Here is a 17,892-nt window from a genome sequence, read left to right as displayed (position 1 = left end):
TGGTGAGCAGGTCTGCAGGGCATGCATGTCTGCAGTGCTGACTCTTCGTGCTGCCTGTGGTTGGAGGGTGGATGGCACAGACAAGAAAGAAGGGGTACCTCCTGTCAGATTGTGGGCCCATCTTATTGTGCACATATTCAGAGAATTCTGAATTCAGATTGACAGATGTGTAGGTATAGCCAGATCCAATTTTCTCTCTTTTTATTAAACTTACTCTAAATTGTGGGGTGCTTTCTGTTTGCCTTTTCTAGTGTAGATCAGACTGCATGTCTCAAACTTGAAATCTGATTATTTATAGTAATGGAGATGATTGAGAGAATAGATATGTTGTATGAATTGCTTTGAGACTTAATAAAGTCTCACATTAAGAATATTCATTCACTTTTATTAAATCCAAGAGATACATAATTTAACAGGATAAAATTCTCTCCTAGGTCACAAGTTCATTCCAGGTAGTCAGCACTGCTTATGATGGAAATCCCCCTCAAAAACATACTGCTTTTAAAAAGTGTTTTAACAGTTTTTGATTGCCCAGTAAATGTTTGCTGACTGAAAGAGTAAATAAGAATACAGGATTTAATGGCAAGGAACTCTTGCACAAGCAAATTTGTATTTGCACTATTTCTCAAGTGTAGTTTACTTTGGTTTCTCAATGTCAGATGACACTGTTAATGTAATATTTATAAATAAGTTCAAATTTAACAATTTCAGCTGTCATTAGCATGTAACCATATGGATTATTGTATATTAAAAATGTGCTTTTAAGTTCTAAAGCAAATAGCTTAGTTTATACAAGCAAGTTAGAAGTCTGTTTATAACTTTAGGCATATATGCCAGGATTCTCTGATGCCTTCAGAACAGTTTTAGGTCTAGTGTTTCTGTAACTCCATAGTAAGACTGGAAACAGTAAATCCTGGTTTATTCCTAGTGCTGTATCCCACCTAATATCCTCTCACTGGTGACATCCCTCCCTCTTCATGTCCAGAGTCACCTGAACTGTATATGCTGCATTGTTCCTCCTTGTTTCTCAGTTCAGGGCAGTGGCAATGCATGTAGAAGTGCTAGTGTATTTATTAGGAAACCTAACCATTAGGACCCTCGCTGGGTTCCAGCTGTTAATTAATAACTTACCTTAAGCCCATCTGGGCAACATCTCTGCCAGCCGTCAGACAAGGCAGGGACAGCCCTAGGACTGTACGCTCTGTGGTGCTTTCACTGGCCCATGGTCAGCCCCAGGTGAGTGGACACAGCACTCTAGTGGGAGACTAAGGCCAGTAGGTGATTCGTACCCAGGAAAATTTTCTTCAGTTTCTATTCTAGCTTTCTTCCCAATAGAACCAGATGTAGTTTTAGATCTACCCACTCCAGTATTCTTGGGCTTCCCTTGTGGCTCAGCTGATAAAGAATCCACCTGCTATGCAGGAGACCTGGGTTTGATCCCTGGGTTGGGAAGATCCCCTGAGAAGGGAAAGGCTACCCACTCCAGTATTCTGGCCTGGGGAACTCTACAGACTCTATAGTTCATGGAGTTGCAAAGAGTCAGAAATGACTGAGCAACTTTCACTCTCACTTTCTATAGTTCTAACATGCAAGTAGCTAGATTTTGAATAATTTATAGTATTCAAAACAATGAGATATTGAACACTTTAAAAAAGGCTTACGAGTCATTCTCACCCTGAGAACTTTACTTTGATGACGGTGAAAAACAAGTCAATTCACCTTTTTTCTACTTGGTAAAAGTTTTTATTCAAGCCACAAACTGTGCTTTACAATGCACAGTTTCTGCTGTTTTGGAAACTTCTAACTATCCCTTTTCAATGTTGTTCACAGGGCCTGGATTCCTTCTGAAAACATACAGGACATCACAGTCAATGTTCACCGGCTGCATGTTAAGCGCAGTATGGGCTGGAAGAAGGCCTGTGACGAACTGGAGCTGCACCAGCGCTTCCTCCGCGAAGGGAGGTTTTGGAAGTCCAAGAATGAGGACCGAGGGGAGGAGGAGGCAGAATCCAGCATCTCCTCCACCAGCAATGAGCAGGTAAGGGCACCAGTGAGAACCTGTCAGTTGTGTTCCAAAGGTGCAGGTGTCAGGACGCACTGACATGGAATGAGCAGGTTGTGACTTCTTCCTTTCACACATTTGTCAAGTGCTCTGAGAAACAAACCAGAACCAGTCCTAGTTCACAGAAGCCACCATCACCCTGATCCAGACTCGACCAGCACATTAGTGCTTTTAAGCCCTCGGCCCAGAGGAATCATTCAGTGAGTGCCAACCACATGGTCTTGAAAGAGCTAATGTCAGAGGGACACAGCAGGTGCCCACCTCTCCCCTGTGGGTCCATGGCTAGTCTTCTCAGCAGAGAAGTGTTTTGTGGTGTGAGGAATAACGTGCTGTTACTTTTATAATGTCCACAGCTAAAGGTCACTCAAGAACCAAGAGCAAAGAAAGGACGACGTAATCAAAGTGTGGAACCCAAAAAAGAAGTAAGTTGCCCACCTTGCAGTGTCCAGGTGACAAGTGAAACAGGAAATACTTTCACAGTTGTGATCCAGGCAGTGCTTCTGACAGGTAACTTGCAAAAAGGACTGCCATCAGTCCCAGGATAGCAACCAAGTTGGACCCAGACTGCCCTGTCACTAGAGTAACACATGGGAGCATCCAGTTAAGCAGCACTGACCACATCTGGCTAAGTGGGACAGCGCTTTGCTGCATTGTCTGGGAACGTTGATATTTTCTCATGACACTAATAAATAGTTTTTAGCGTTTATCCAGCAGATCAATGAGACCAGCATTTGAAAACTGAAAGAAACTATGGCTAAGTTCAGGCTTTTACAATTCTATAATCCAGGTATATTTTAAAACCAGGGCACAGTACTACCACATACTCAGTGAGGGGTGGTCTAGGGTATTTGTTTATGAATCTCATCCAAAGAAGTAATGATAAATTCTAACGATCTAAAACTTTTTGTTCAGTTTCTTTTGAAAGGAAACATCATAATATTATTTAATGGAATTGTAAATGAAGTTCCTGTAGAATGACTGTACCTACAAATTGCATGTGTTTTAATTTTTTTTAAATTTTGAATTGTGGTTGAATACACAAAAGAATTTTCCATTTTCTTACATGATTGTTTAAACAGCAGTTGTATGGCTGTTTGTATCCCTCTGTTTTTCTTCAGATAGAGCTTGAACTAATAAATTCTGTGGCACTTTCTTTATCCTTTAGGAACCAGAGCCTGAAACGGAAGCTGTAAGTTCCAGCCAGGAAATCCCCACGATGCCTCAGCCAATCGAAAAAGTTTCTGTGTCAACTCAGACCAAGAAGTTAAGTGCCTCTTCCCCAAGAATGCTGCATCGAAGCACCCAGACCACCAGTGATGGAGTGTGTCAAAGCATGTGCCATGACAAGTACACCAAAATTTTCAATGACTTTAAAGACCGAATGAAGTCTGATCACAAGCGAGAAACTGAAAGAGTTGTACGAGAAGCTCTAGAAAAGGTAACACAGCCCTCAATGCCAGTGCTGCCTTTAGACACACGGGTGGGTTAGGTGAATGGTCTTCATGTCATGGTTTTACGTTGCTTAGGCATCAACCAGGTAGCAGCTCTTTAAAACAAGGAATATAATAAGGCATCTTTTTATAATATTTTAAATAACAGGTACTTTTCTCACCTAAATATTTTATAGCCCTTAATGAAATAAAGGGAAGAGAGGTACATCAGTTAAGTAGAAACTATGTATTATGGTTTTGCTTAATGGTCTGTGTAAATTATGAGCTGACATACTGCGGGTTAACTTTTTTTTCATCTCAGCTGCGTTCTGAAATGGAAGAAGAAAAAAGACAAGCTGTAAATAAAGCTGTAGCCAATATGCAGGGTGAGATGGACAGAAAATGTAAGCAAGTAAAGGAGAAGTGTAAAGAAGAATTTGTAGAGGAAATCAAGAAGCTAGCAACACAGCACAAACAACTAATTTCTCAGACCAAGAAGAAGCAGTGGGTAAATACCACTATTTTCTTAGAATCTGATTTATGAAAAAAAAAATACCATAGGTATGATGAAAATTCAGAAAGATCTTTATGGCATATGTAAAAATCCTGAAATAGAGTCTAATGTGGAACTGTCAACTTTAATTAACTTAAACTGTATTTTAACTCCAGAGCCCACATTTCTCAGTATTTGCTCAAAATTATTTTGTTACATTGAGATTATGATACTTTGGGACATAATATATATAATTTATACAACTTTTCCATCTATGCAGGTATTTTATTTTGATAAGTGGGCTGGCCCTGATAGGTGATATTAACTTATAAAATTGTAAATGTAAATATCATAATAGCAAACTAAGGATTTTCAGATTTTACTGCACTTAACATACATTAGCTTCTAGTAAAGAAATTGATTATTTTTGCTTTATAAAAGTAACATCTCACTGGTCTCTAACTTAAGAACTGACAGTTCACCAAGGATGGTGCCCTATGGGTCTTCTTAGGCTGTTTGCTCTTCCGCAGTCTTCTCCCGTCTTGTTAATTTCCATTGACCTGTTGTCTTCGGCTCACATCTGCCTTTGACTCCCTCCAGTCATTTTTCACTTCAGTTAATGGAATTCTCAGCTGCAAGTCTTTTTGGTTTCCATCAGTATCTTTTTATTGATATTTCCAGTTTGCTCATACATCATTTTCTTGACTTCCTCCATATCTTCCTTTAGTTCTTTGCACTTCTTTAATAGGTGTTTTAAAGTCTTTGTCTAGTATATCTGCCAGTAGGTTTTTTTACATGAACAGTTTGTTGATTGATTCTTTTTCCTTTGAATGGTCATGCTTCCTGCTTCTTTGTATGCCTTGTGATTTTTGTTGTTGTTGTTGAACACTAAATATTTGAGTCTAATAATATGGTAACTGGAACTCATTTTCTCCCCTTTATCATAGTTTGCTGTTGCTGTTTCTTTGATTGTTATGGCTGTCTGTTCCCAGGATCAGACTGAGGTGTAAATTAAATGTCTTCTTAGGTCTTTTCTAAGCCTCTCCTTGGGTTTGCACATTGACTTCCTAATTCCCCTGTATGTGCAATTGATTTTGAATGGCTTGCAAAAGGGAAGTCACTTCAGAGGAAGGACTTGTGATGGGTGGGGGAGGGGCGCAACTATTAATACAGTGGCCCGCCCATCTGTGACCAGAAGCAGCAGTCTGCAGAACACCTGCCAGGGGGCTCCATGCATAGCCATCTGGGGCTGCAGGTAGGGAAGAGGTACCTGTTTCAGTGCTAAGAGCCAAAATGACCAAAGTGACCATAACTTATTGTTCCACCCTTTCCCAGACCTCAGAGTTCCAAAACAGTCCCTTTAGATTGTGCAGCAGAGCTGGTGTTGGGGGGGGTGGGCGGGGAATTGATCCTTGTGCTGCTGCTCCATCATCTTTTCAGAACCTTCGGACCTTTTTAGGAAAAGAGAAATTATTTATGCTTGTGTGATGGTGATGTTAATAACCTAGTACAGATGGAAGAAGTTAATGTTGCGCTGAGTAAGCTTGAGGTTGCTGATAATGACTGCATGCTGAGCCTCTGTCATCCCATTGTTTCCCTACTGTCCTGCTCAGGACAGAAACCATGTTTTGATGTCCTAGTTTACACTTGAGTTAGAAAGATCTTTGAAAGCACAGTTTTTAAAGTCTGTAGTTGTACCCAGTTTCGTTTACTTGCTGGTCACGGTTTCTTGCTACAGTGCTACAACTGTGAGGAGGAGGCCATGTACCACTGCTGCTGGAACACATCGTACTGCTCCATCAAGTGTCAGCAGGAGCACTGGCATGCGGAGCACAAGCGCACCTGTCGCCGGAAAAGATGAAGGCTGGCTCTTCCTGGAGAATCACTGACGACTATTCCTCTCAGACACAGCGGTTTTTGTTTCCAAGAAGCCAAAATTGTTTAGAATTTGCTTCCCATTTTGCACCAGCCTTTAAACACTTTTCGTGAAGAAATTTTGCACAGTAGTTTAAATCTTTTGTTAATGCTCCTCTGGAGTTTTTCAGGGGGTAAAAGTAACATCAGTGGAGGGTATTATTTTAAATAAATTTTAATTGAGAGTTTGTTGCATTTTCAGCAAATTTTAAAACATTTTTAGGTTTTACAGAGATTTTAACCTTTAAACAACAGATCTTTAAAAAACAGGTGAATTACAAGTGAGTTTAACAAAGAAACATTTAAAATAGATCTGAATGTAAGAACTACAGAACTGTTTCAGAAATAAAACATACTACCTTGATGTGAAATTTATTTCTTAACCTTGTTGAGCTGGTTTTGTTCAGCTTACTTTACTGTTTAAAGGCATTATCTATTGGTTATGCCAGTGGGTATATGATTGAATTTAGGGAACAGGGTTGACACAGCAGGTGCTAGTCCTGCATATTTTTTCTTAACTATTTCCCAATTGTGTTTTTCATTATTTCTTTTCAATATATAACTTTTATAACAAATTATTAGCTTTGATCTTGTAGTTTAAAATTGCAGGGAACTGGGGTAATCTTTTACTGAGCTGGATCTTAGAGAAAATGAATATTTAAATTTTAAAGTTTGCACATTTCATCTTTGTCCTAACATGAGTGCTTGTAACAAAATAAACAACAAAAATAAAAAGCCAAAAACTACCTTTATCCATACATGAAATTATAGATGAGGCATACAGATTTCTTTAATGCTTCCCTTCCCTCCCCAAGTGTCATCTGATTGCCTACTATCTGGTGTCACCTCTTCTATCGTAAGTTAATACTGAAAGGAAAGAAAGCACTTAAGTTTCACAGAAGCCGTTATGTTTGTAGTAATGGATCATTGCCTACTAATGAACTCCATCACTGTACACAGAATGAAGAATAATGCATGTTAATTTTCTTGTATTAAAGATGCCGTGATTTGTAAAAAGTCTGTATTTTGCGGAATGTCTGGATTAAGAAGCATTACCAATAGGAATGGATCGATAGTTGAATAATGATTTTTTTTATACATAGATATATAAAATACAGCCAGGAAACCTTAATTTTAAAAAATAAAACAAACCCTCACAATTTATGTTTTTTCAAAGACTGATCTTAGACCAAGTCAAATTCCCACTTATCATTTAGTTATTTTTAAGGTTAGAGAAATAATTTGTAAATATTTATTTACACCTTTGATATTTATTAAAGCAATTACACACAATATAAGTGAGAGAATCAGGAGAAAAGACCTTTCAAAAAGTTTTCTCCAGGTTTGTCAGGGTCACTCTAAAGATAAAAATGTACCCAAGTCTTCTGTGAAATAATCACCCACCCAGTCCTGATGCTGTTGCAGATGGTGGTGACACAAGTTAATCGACAAGCGACTGCCTGGTGGTGCCCCGTGGCTTGGAGGACCTGTCGTAGCCACACGTCAACAGCATCCCTGAACTACGCAGGCACGTGGCATTCTCAGTCCCTCCTCGTTGCTGTGAGATTGGTCAACGTCGCCACGGTGCCGTGGTCTGGTCGAGACAACGTAACTGAGAACACTTACCTTCTCTGATTGTTTTCCAAGTTTTAAAACTTCGATCCACCCCTATGAGAGCAAGTTATTGTGGAACTATTTTTGGTGTGAAATCATTCCAGAGTGTGTACTATTTACTGATAGCTGCATGAAAGTAAGACTCGTGTTACTTTGGCTTTTTTGTCTCCGTTGACACGGTTGCACATTTCCAAGTTACTACAGTGTGAAAACTGTGTGTTTAAAAAAAAAAAACAAAATTAAAAAAAGAGATTGTGGCCTGGTTTTGTAAAAGTTTTAGGTAAAATTACAATTGATTGTTTAGGAATCATTATTAAAAATTTTCTGCAAATCATAAAGCTATATCAAGGTGTTGAGCTTAGCCACTATGCACATTGTAATTACTCATTGTGGCTGTCCAGTTCTTCGATGCATTCTGGCATTTTGTAAGCTGCTCTGACTAGCAATATATAGACTCATTTAATGTGTTAACATTGGTTAATAAATGTATTTAAAAAAACTGCCTTTAATAAATTGTTGATTTAGTCCATTCCCCTAGGCCAAAACAAACACAAGTATATCACATAGTAATCATATACTGTTGGCTACCTGCTGGTGACTTAACTTTATATAAAATCAGTGTGTTAAAAACAGTTCTCTTAAACATTATGTAAAGTTGGATTTACTTTTACCAGTTCTCAAAAAATTCAAATTTGACTACAAAGCCCTTTTTCTTGACCTTTAGACTAGGCTAAACATACAGATAGAAAATTGTTCAATAAACATTTGACATTAGTCAATACCATTGATTTCAATATATCCAGACTCAAATCCATCATCTTGTTCTCACTTCACTCCTCCAACCAGTTCCCATGATGGTGATCTCAGTTTAAGCCAGCATCACCCTCCTGCCCAAACCACAATGCAGAAGTGGCCCAACCCTCTCTTTGCCTCCCCCTCTAATTCAGTGGTTCTCAAATTTCTGACATCAGGATCACAAGAGGGCTTGTTCAAACAAAAACTGCTGTCTTCTCCCCACTCCCACTTTTCATTGCTAACAAGTTCCCAAGTGTTGCTGATGAGGCCATCCTTTCAAAGGCACTGCTTTACTGATGGAAATAAACAGATATGCTGAAGGTCCCAGTATCTTACAGAGTCCTAGGGCCCATCCTTAGACTTCCATGCCCAGAAGGATCCAGGTCCCTCAAGTTAGCAGTCCTGGATCCAGCAGGATTAGGCAAGCCAAGAATAGAATCGGTAGTAAGAGTCCTGTCACTAATTTAGATCAGAGGCCCTCAAATGTCCAAGTGCACACAGACAACCTGGGGGTCTAGTTAAAGTGCAGAGTTCAACTTAGATCATCTGCGGTGGGTGGAGCTGGGCATTCTGCCATTCTGGTCACTGATGACACCCGAGAGGCAAGTTCTTGAACTCCAAAACTGCAACTCGCTGCTGAACAACCATTGACAGGAGAAGGTTGGATCCCATAAAAAAAAAAAAAAAAGATAACCCCACAGCAAAGGCAAAGGAGAAGCCCCAACGAGACAGAAGGAGGGGCGAAATTCCATTTAGAATCAAACCCATACCCGTCAGAGACGCTAGGAGGACTCAAAATCTTGTGGGCACCAGGACCAGAGATCCCACAGACTAAGCAAGACCTGCCTCTGAGTGTTTGAGTGTCTCCTGCAGAGACATGGGTCAGCAGTAGCCTGCCCTGGGGACAGGGGCTCTGGTTGCAGCAGACCAGGGTCATGGAGCATGTAACACAAGCCCTCTTGGAGGAGGTCGCCATTAGCCCCACCATAAAGCCGCTGAGCAGACGACCCAGAAACTGCAGAAAAATTATACCAAAGAAACTCTTGCACTGTTAAGAAAGTTCTAGGACACACAACAGAGCTCCCAACTTGGGGATCTGACAAAGGGACTGAGAACCCTCAAGGAATCTGACTTTGGAGGCCAGTGGGATCTGCTTACAGAACTTCCACAGGACTGGGGAAACAGACTCTTGGAGGGCACAAACAAGACCTTGTGTGCACCAGGACCCAGGAGAAAGGAGCAGTGACCCCACAAGAGACTGAGCAAGACTTGCCCATTAGTGTCCAGGAGTCTCCAGCGGAGATCTGGGTCAGAGGTGGCCTGCTGCAAGGTCAGGGGCACTGAATACAACAGTGCCTGCACAAGACCTTCTGAAGGAGATCACCATCACCTTCATTACCACTACCATAGTTTGGCAACAGAAAACTGCCATAGATTATCAACAGAAAATTGGATTGAAGATTTACTGAGCATGGCCCCATCCATCAGAACAGGCCCAGTTTCCCCCACACTCAGTCTCTCCCATCAGGAAGTTTCTATAAGCTTTTATCCTTATCCATCAGAGGGCAGAAAGAATGAAAACCACCATCACAGAAAACTAATCAAACTGATCACATGGACCACAGCCTTGTCTAACTCAATGAAACTATGAACCATGCCATGTAGGGCCACCCAAGATGGACAGGTCATGAAGGAGAGTTTTGACAAAACGTGGTCCACTGGAGAAGGCAGTGGCAAACCACATCAGTATTTTTGCCTTGAGAACCCCATGAACAGGATGAAAAGGCAAAAAGATAGGACACTGAAAGATGAACTCCCCAGATCAGTAGGTGCCCAATATGCTACTGGAGATCAATGGAGAAATAACTCCAGAAAGAATGGAGAGATGGAGCCAAAGCAAAAACAGTATTTAGTTGTGGATGTGACTGGTGATGGAAGTAAAGTCTGATGGTGTAAAGAACAATATTGCATAAGAACCTGGAATGTTAGGTCCATGAATCAAGGTAAATTGGAAGTGGTCAAACAGGGAATAACAAGAGTGAATATCGACATTAGAGGAATCAGTGAACTCAAATGGACTGGAATGGGTGAATTTAACTCAGATGACCATTATATCTACCTCCGTGGGCACAAATTCCTTAGAAGAAATGGAGTAGCCCTCATAGTCAATTTAAGAGTCTGAAATGCAGTACTTGGGTGCAATCTCAAAAATGACAGAATGATCTCTGTTCGTTTCCAAGGCAAACCATTCAATATCACGGTAATCCAAGCCTAGGCCCCAACCAGTAATGCTGAAGAAGCTGAAGTTGATCAGTTCTATGAAGACCTACAAGAACTTCTAGACCTAACACCCAAAAAAGATGTCTTTTTCATCATAGGAGACTGGAATGCAAAAGTTGGAAGTCAAGAGATACCTGGAATAACAGGCAAGTTTGGCCTTGGAGTATGGAATGAAGCAGGGCAAAGGCTAACAGAGTTTTGCCAAGAGAATGCACCGGTCATAGCAAACATCCTCTTCCAATAACACAAGAAGAGACTCTACACATGGACATCACCATATGGTCAATACCAAAATCAGGCTGATTATATTCTCAGAAGCTGAAGATAGAGAAGCTCTATAAAGTCAGCAAAAACAAGACTGGGAGCTGACTGTGGCTCAGAACATGAACTCCTTATTGCCAAATTCAGATTTAAACTGAAGAAAGTAGGGAAAACCACTAGACCATTCAGGTATGACCTAAATCAAACCCCATACGATTACACAGTGGAAGTGACAAATAGACTCAAGGGATTAGATCTGATAGAATGCCTGAGGAACTATGAAGAGAACTTTGTGACATTGTACAGGAGGTGGTGACTAAGACCACCCCCAAGAAAAGAAATGTAAAAAGGCAAAATGGTTGTCTGAGGCGGCCTTACAAATAGCTGAGAAAAGAGAAGCTAAAGACAAAGGAGAAAAGGAAAGATATACCCATCTGAATGCAGAATTCGGAAGAATAGCAAGGATAGATAAGAAAGCCTTCCTCAATGATCAATGCAAAGAAATAGAGGAAAACAATAGACTGAGAAAGATGAGATCTCTTCAAGACTTAGAGATACCAAGGGAACATTTCATGCAAAGATGGGCACAATAAAGGACAAAAACAGTATAGACCTAACAGAAGCAGAAGATCTTAACAAGAAGTGCCAAGACTACACAGAGGAACTATATCAGAAAGATCTTAATGACCCAGATAACCATGATGGTGTGCTTATCACCTAGAGTCAATATCCTGGAGTGCAAAGTAAAGCAGGCCTTTAGGAAGCATCACTATGAACAAAGTTAGTGGAGGTGATGGAATTCCAGCTGAGCTATTTCAAATCCTAGAAGATGATGCTGTGAAAGTGCTGCACTCAATATGTTAGCTTATTTGGGAAACTCAGCAGTGACCACAGGACTGGAAAAGATCAGGTTTCATTCCAATCCCTAAGAAAGGCAATCCCAAAGAATGCTCAAACTACAGCACAATCGCACTCATCTCACACACTAACAAAGTAATGCTCAAAATTCTCCAAGACAGACTTCAACAGTACATGAACTGTGAACTTCCAGATGTTCAAGCTGTATTTAGAAAAGGCAGAGGAACCAGAGATCATATTGCCAACATCCACTGGATCACAGAAAAAGCATCACTTCCAGAGAAACATCTCCTTCTACTTTATTGACTACACCAAAGCCTTTGACTGTGTGAATCACAAAAAACTGTGGAAAATTCTTCAAGAGATGGGAATTCCAGACCACCTTACCTGCCTCCTGAGAAATCTGTATGCAGACCAAGAAGCAACAGTTAGAACTGGACATCAAACAACAGACTGGTTCCAAATTGGAAAAGAGTACGTCAAGGCTGTATACTGTCACTCTTCTTATTTAACTTATATGCAGAGTACATCATGCAAAAATGCTGGGCTGGATGAAGCACAGCTGGAATGAAGACTACCAGAAGAAATATCAATAACCTCAGATATGCAGATGACACAATCCTTATGGCAGAAAGAGAAGAAAAACTAAAGAGCCTCTTGATGAAAGTGAAAGGGGAGAGTGAAAAAACTGGCTTAAAACTCAACATTGTAAAAACTAAGATCATGGCAAAGAGGTGGGGAAAAAATGGAAATAGTGACAGACTTCATTATCTTGGGTTCCAGAGTCACTGCAAATGATGACTGCAACCATGAAACTAAAAGATGTTTGCTTCTTGGAAGAAAAGCTATGACTAACCTAGACAGCATATTAAAAAGCAGAGACATTACTTTGCTGACAAAGGTCTGTCTAGTCAAACCTATGATTTTTTCCAGTAGTCATGTATGGATGTGAGAGTTGGACTATAAAGAAACCTGAGCGCCAAAGAATTGATGCTTTTGAACTGTGGTGTTGGAGAAGACTCCTGAGAGTCCATTGGACTGCAATGGGATCAAACCAATCAATCCTAAAAGAAATCAGTCCTGAATTTTCATTGGAAGGACTGATGCTGAAGCTGAAGCTCCAATACTTTGGCCACCTGATGCGAAGAGCTGACTCATTAGAAAAGACTCTGATGCTGGGAAAGACTGAAGGCAGGAGGAGAAGGGGATGACAGAAGATAAGATGATTGGATGGCATCACTGACTCAATGGACATGAGCCTGAGCAAGCTCCAGGAGTTGGTGATGGACGGAGGCCTGGCATGCTGCAGTCCATGGGGTCACAAAGAGTTGGACGTGACTGAGCAACTGAAGTAATTATTATTATTAGATATTACTACTAAATATTAAACCATTAAATAGTATCCAGTAACATTAAATATTAAACCATATAAAAGGAACAGGTTAAATTAATTCTAACATATCCTACCTAACCTCTGGAAAATAGTGGAATACAAAGGAGCCTGGTGTGCTACATACAGTCCACGGGGTTGCAAAGAGTTGGACATGATTTAGTGACTAAACAACAACAAACCTAGTATGTCCAGAATACTTCAAAATTTAACTTATATAACAATGAGATGTTTTACATTGTTTATACTAAGTCTTCAAAACGCAGCATGTGTTTCATGCTTTCAGCAAATCTCCATTTGGACCAGCCATGTTGCATTCTCCTGTGGCTGATGACTACCCACACTGGACAAAGCAAGCTAAAAACAAGAGCTTTGGGTCACCAAGTTAAGTGCTCCCGTCAGCACTGACCAGTTGTTAGTATTCATTAAGCAAATGTGTATTAGAAGGCCTGCTTGATACTTAGGAGTTGATAAGAATTCATCAGTTTTCACCAGAACTTGACCTCTTTTAATGGTAGGTTCTTAATTTTTCAGTCTGAATTTTGAAAGCTTAGAAATCTTCAAGTCAGCAAACCTCTAAACTGACATTTCAATTAGGCAGCCCTGCAAAGGTGTCCTAAGGACGCCTATGGCTCTATAGGGCAGTTGGAAAACCTTTATCTAACTCCTCAATCTCACACTGGAGAGGAAGTCGAGACCCAGGGCTGCTTCAATTCAGGAACCACGTTCATGGTATCATACCTGCTCTTCCACAGCCCCATGAAGATGATCTGTGGTCTAATAAAATCCAGCAATAATAAGAAATAACCCCTGCCCTCCAGGAACAGGAAACAGTGTTAAGTGAAGGTACAGATTGCTAAAGCAGCTTTCTAGCAGACACAGTGTAGACATTCATTCAGCACTTGTGTTGTATGCCAAACGCATGATAAACAGCACAACATGTTTCCAGTCCCTATGTAGCTTATATTCTAGTGAGGGCATCGTCCAAGTAAGTGCAGCATTAATTATAACCCAGAGTTCGGTGCAATGAAGAAAAAATACAGGGCTACAGGATACCGAGAAAGCTATGACAAGAGGGGAAACCATTAGGGGAGGTTTAAAAACCTGTATGTCAGCTGAGACATGAAAGCTGAGTGGGAGTCGCTGGAGAAGTAAGGCATTCCAGAGGATCAAACATGATTTTGGATGATTCACTTTTTTCTTCATATTTTTACTGTAACTTTTAAGACCAGGATAAAAAACTTATAGAGGAAAAACAAAATTCTTGCTTGGAGAGGTCTAGAAGGTGAAAGGAAGCCATCAGAGAGGAAGCAGGACTGAGGGGTGCCATGACTGAACATCTAGAGGGAAACCAGCACAGTGACTGCAGAAGACAAGGGGAGACGGCTCAGCACGGCAGATGAAGAAGCGATTCTGTAACTGCTTTAGACCACGCTTTCCTCTGACCCGGGCTCATTCAGTGAGCAAGGTCACAGGCAGTAGGCAAGGTTCGGTTTAAACAAAACAAATTATTATATATCCTTTGTTGGAAAAAAAAGAAAAAGGAATGACAACCTACTCTTTTCTAATTCATTTTAAAGAGGATCATAAAAATTAAGAACGTGAAACTGTAATTCCTGTAACCTTTTAATAATTACAGCTGCTGAGTTCTGCTCCCAGAGGTCAAGACGTGGCTGTGGACCACACTCTTTCCATTTGTCTGCCTCCGGTTTACATCTCGTGACCTGTATTCAGCTTCATTTTGCTGTAGATCTTTAGGGCAGAGTGTAGGAGTTCTTCTTATAAATAAATCACTTCCAAACATTTTATTTTGAATTTTACAGGAGTTTGAGGAGTTTCTGCTTCTGTTCAGAAGCAGAAAACAGTCTTAAGCACTGCCCAAGAATCCCACAGAGCCCTCCCTCAGACTTCAGCACCTTCTTGGAGAGTGGCTGTGACACCCCTACACTGGGTGGGGGTGGGGGGGCTCCTCACCTGGTTGTGTAGGGGGCTCCTCATCTGGCCTGTGGGCGAGGAGCTGCATCTGCTCTGCTCCTGGTCCTTATCCTTGGCTGCCCTGAGCTTGGGTCTGAACAGAGAAAATCCATAATTAAGAAGGGGTCAGAAGAAAGGATGAGGGAAGGACAGACCAGTGGAAGAGGAAGTTCACCCGGCAGAAGGTTCCATGTACAAGTTACATCTCAGTCCTTATACTGTCTGTCCCCTTAGGGAAGCAGCTGTCAGGGAAACCAGCATTTCAGCTCTTCATCTGTGTGGAAGCTACCTTTCCAAGTCTGTCCATCTATGTATCATTTACCTCTGTTCTAAAACCCTTCCTTCAGCTCTGGGAGTGACAGTTGTCTCCAAGCCCCTACCTGTTCACACCTTTTTCCTTTCTCTTTTAACCATCCAGCTTAGGTCCCACAGTGAACTTTTCTTTGAAAATCAGTCCTTGCCCTCTGGTCTGATTAGTAATTATGACCAGTTCCTCTAGCCGCAGCAATGGTTGCTATCTTGATGCATGTAGGTACTTTTTGGTCTCTTAGAAAGGTTCCTCCGGTCAGTAACCATAGTCCAAGGCTTTGGGGTGTGAAACACATGGTAGGAAACCAGGAGTGAACCTAAGTCCTAGGTCTCTGACATACTTACGCTTTATTATGCTTCTCTTCCCCACCACCTCCCTACCCCAGAGAATTCTGTTTCAAACTGTACAATGAAAGAGGAGATTTTTTAAAAGTAATCTAGTTTACGCACATGCTCAAAATCCTTCAAGCTAGACTTCAGCAGTATGTAAACTGAGAACTTCCAGATGTACAAGCTGGATTTAGAAAAGGCAGAAGAACCAGAGATCAAATTGCCAACATCCACTGAATCATAGAAAAGGCAAAGGAATTTCAAGACAACATCTATTTCTGTTTCACTGATTACACTAAAGCCTGTGACTGTGTGAATCACAACTGTGGAAAATTCTTAAAGAGATGGGAATACCAGACCACCTTACCTGTCTCCTGAGAAACTTTTATGTGGGTCCAGAAGCAACAGTTAGAACCTTACATGGAACTGACTGTTTCAACATTGAGAAAGGCATAAGACATGGCTGAATATTGTCACCCTGCTTATTTAACTTATATGCAAAGTACATCATGCGAAATGCCAGGCTGGATGAAACACAGGCTGGAATCAAGATTTCTGGGAGAAATATCAACAATCTCAGATGTGCAGATCATAACACTTTAATTACAGAAAGCGAAGAGGAACTAAAGAGCCTCAATGAGGGTGAAAGAGAAGAGTGAAAATGCTGGTTTAAAACTCAACATTCAGAAAACTAAGATCATGGCATCCAGTCCCATCACTTCATGGCAAGCAGATAGGGGAAAAGTGGAAACAGTGACAGATTTTATTTTCCTGGACTCCAAAATCACTGTGGATAGCCACGAAATTAAAAGACCCTTGGCTCCTTAGAAGAAAACTATGACCAACCTAGACAGCATATTAAAAAGCAGAGACATCACTTTGATGACAAAGGTCTGTATAGTCAGAGCTATGGTTTTTCTGATAGTCATGTACAGATGTGAGAGTTGAACTATAAAGAAAGCTGAGTGCCAAAGAATTGATGCTTTTGAACTGTGGTGTTGGAGAAGACTCTTTAGTATCCCTTGGACTGCAAGGAGATCCAACCAGTTAATCCTAAAGGAAATCAGTCCTGAATATTCATTGGAAGGACTGATGCTGAAGCTCAAATTCCAATACTTTGGCCACCTGATGCGAAGAACTGACTCACTGGAAAAAGACCCTGATGCTGGGAAAGATTGAAGGTGGGAGGAGAAGGGGATGATAAAGGGTGAGATGGTTGGATGGCATCACCGACTTGATGGACATTAGTCTGACTAAGCTCTAGGAGTTGGTAATGGACAGGGAGGCCTGGCATGCTGCAGTCCATGGGGTCTCAAAGAGTCAGACATGACTGAGTGACTGAACTGAAGCAGACCAAACAGAGGGCTTAATTGTTCACATTACAAAGGATGTAGGGTCTCTGTAAACACCTTCTCAAGTGTTTCTCCTTACATCCTGAACATCTGAGTTAGAAACTAATAGCAAATGTGTGAACCTCTGCTGACAGATGATCAATCAGACACTGAAATAGAAAATTCTGAACTTGGCTGTTCAAAAACAATCTTGACATTTTGGGGACTCCCCTGTTGTTCAGTGCAGGACATCAGACACCGCAGCTCCTACTCCACAAAGGGTGGAGCATCAGCAGAAGCCACCCCACATGCCTGCATGCCCGTGGTCGTCCAGAGGTTGTCCCATCCCCACAGTTCACTCTGAGCAACAAGAGCCTCTTTCTCCATGCAGCCCTGGATGGAGCTGGTCGGTTATGAGTAGCAGCAGCTGCTGGGTGTTTGTCTGGGTAGAGGTTAAATCTGAGGAACAGCGAGGGTAGGGAAACAAGACTGTCTGGCCTCAGCCCTTCTTCATGGCAACAGAAGAGTTTACGTAACCTCCTGCTCTGGCAGAACCAAGACTGACCATCAGTCTCTGAGCTGGAGTGAGAAGTCAACTCAGGCCTTGCAGTCCCTGCCGGACATGGACTTGAAGGAGGTGGACTGCTCTGCCATTTCATCCCAACAAGGACCCGTGGTTGGTGCTCAAATATTTACTGACTGAGAAAGTGAAAGAGACAGAAGCCCAGAAATTAAAACATTTAGAGCCCAAACTATTAGACTCAGAAACTATTGCTTTTGAAAGGAAAACCAGAATAAGTAGTTAATTCTCAAAAGTTTGCCTTCCTACCTGTGTGTCTTACAACAGCAAT

The 17,892-nt window shown here is 41.2% G+C and overlaps 1 protein-coding gene across 13 annotated transcripts in view; it reads left to right on the top strand.

Moving 5' to 3' along the window:
• The window catches only part of ZMYND11 (zinc finger MYND-type containing 11), a 74,186-nt gene extending 66,626 nt beyond the window's left edge, over positions 1–7,560 (top strand). For all 13 annotated transcript variants that reach the window (XM_065921435.1, XM_065921434.1, XM_065921442.1 and 10 more), the window contains 5 exons: positions 1,831–2,038; positions 2,416–2,484; positions 3,228–3,500; positions 3,815–4,000; positions 5,724–7,560. In XM_065921435.1, the coding sequence (XP_065777507.1) occupies positions 1,831–2,038; positions 2,416–2,484; positions 3,228–3,500; positions 3,815–4,000; positions 5,724–5,846 (859 nt within the window). In that variant the 3' untranslated portion in view covers positions 5,847–7,560. The remainder of the gene's footprint in view (positions 1–1,830; positions 2,039–2,415; positions 2,485–3,227; positions 3,501–3,814; positions 4,001–5,723) is intronic.
• The last annotated feature ends 10,332 nt before the right edge of the window (positions 7,561–17,892 follow it).

This window comes from Muntiacus reevesi, chromosome 2 (assembly GCF_963930625.1).
Source record: "Muntiacus reevesi chromosome 2, mMunRee1.1, whole genome shotgun sequence".
Classification (NCBI taxonomy): Eukaryota; Metazoa; Chordata; class Mammalia; order Artiodactyla; family Cervidae; genus Muntiacus; species Muntiacus reevesi.
This window is presented reverse-complemented; position numbering and strand designations above follow the sequence as displayed.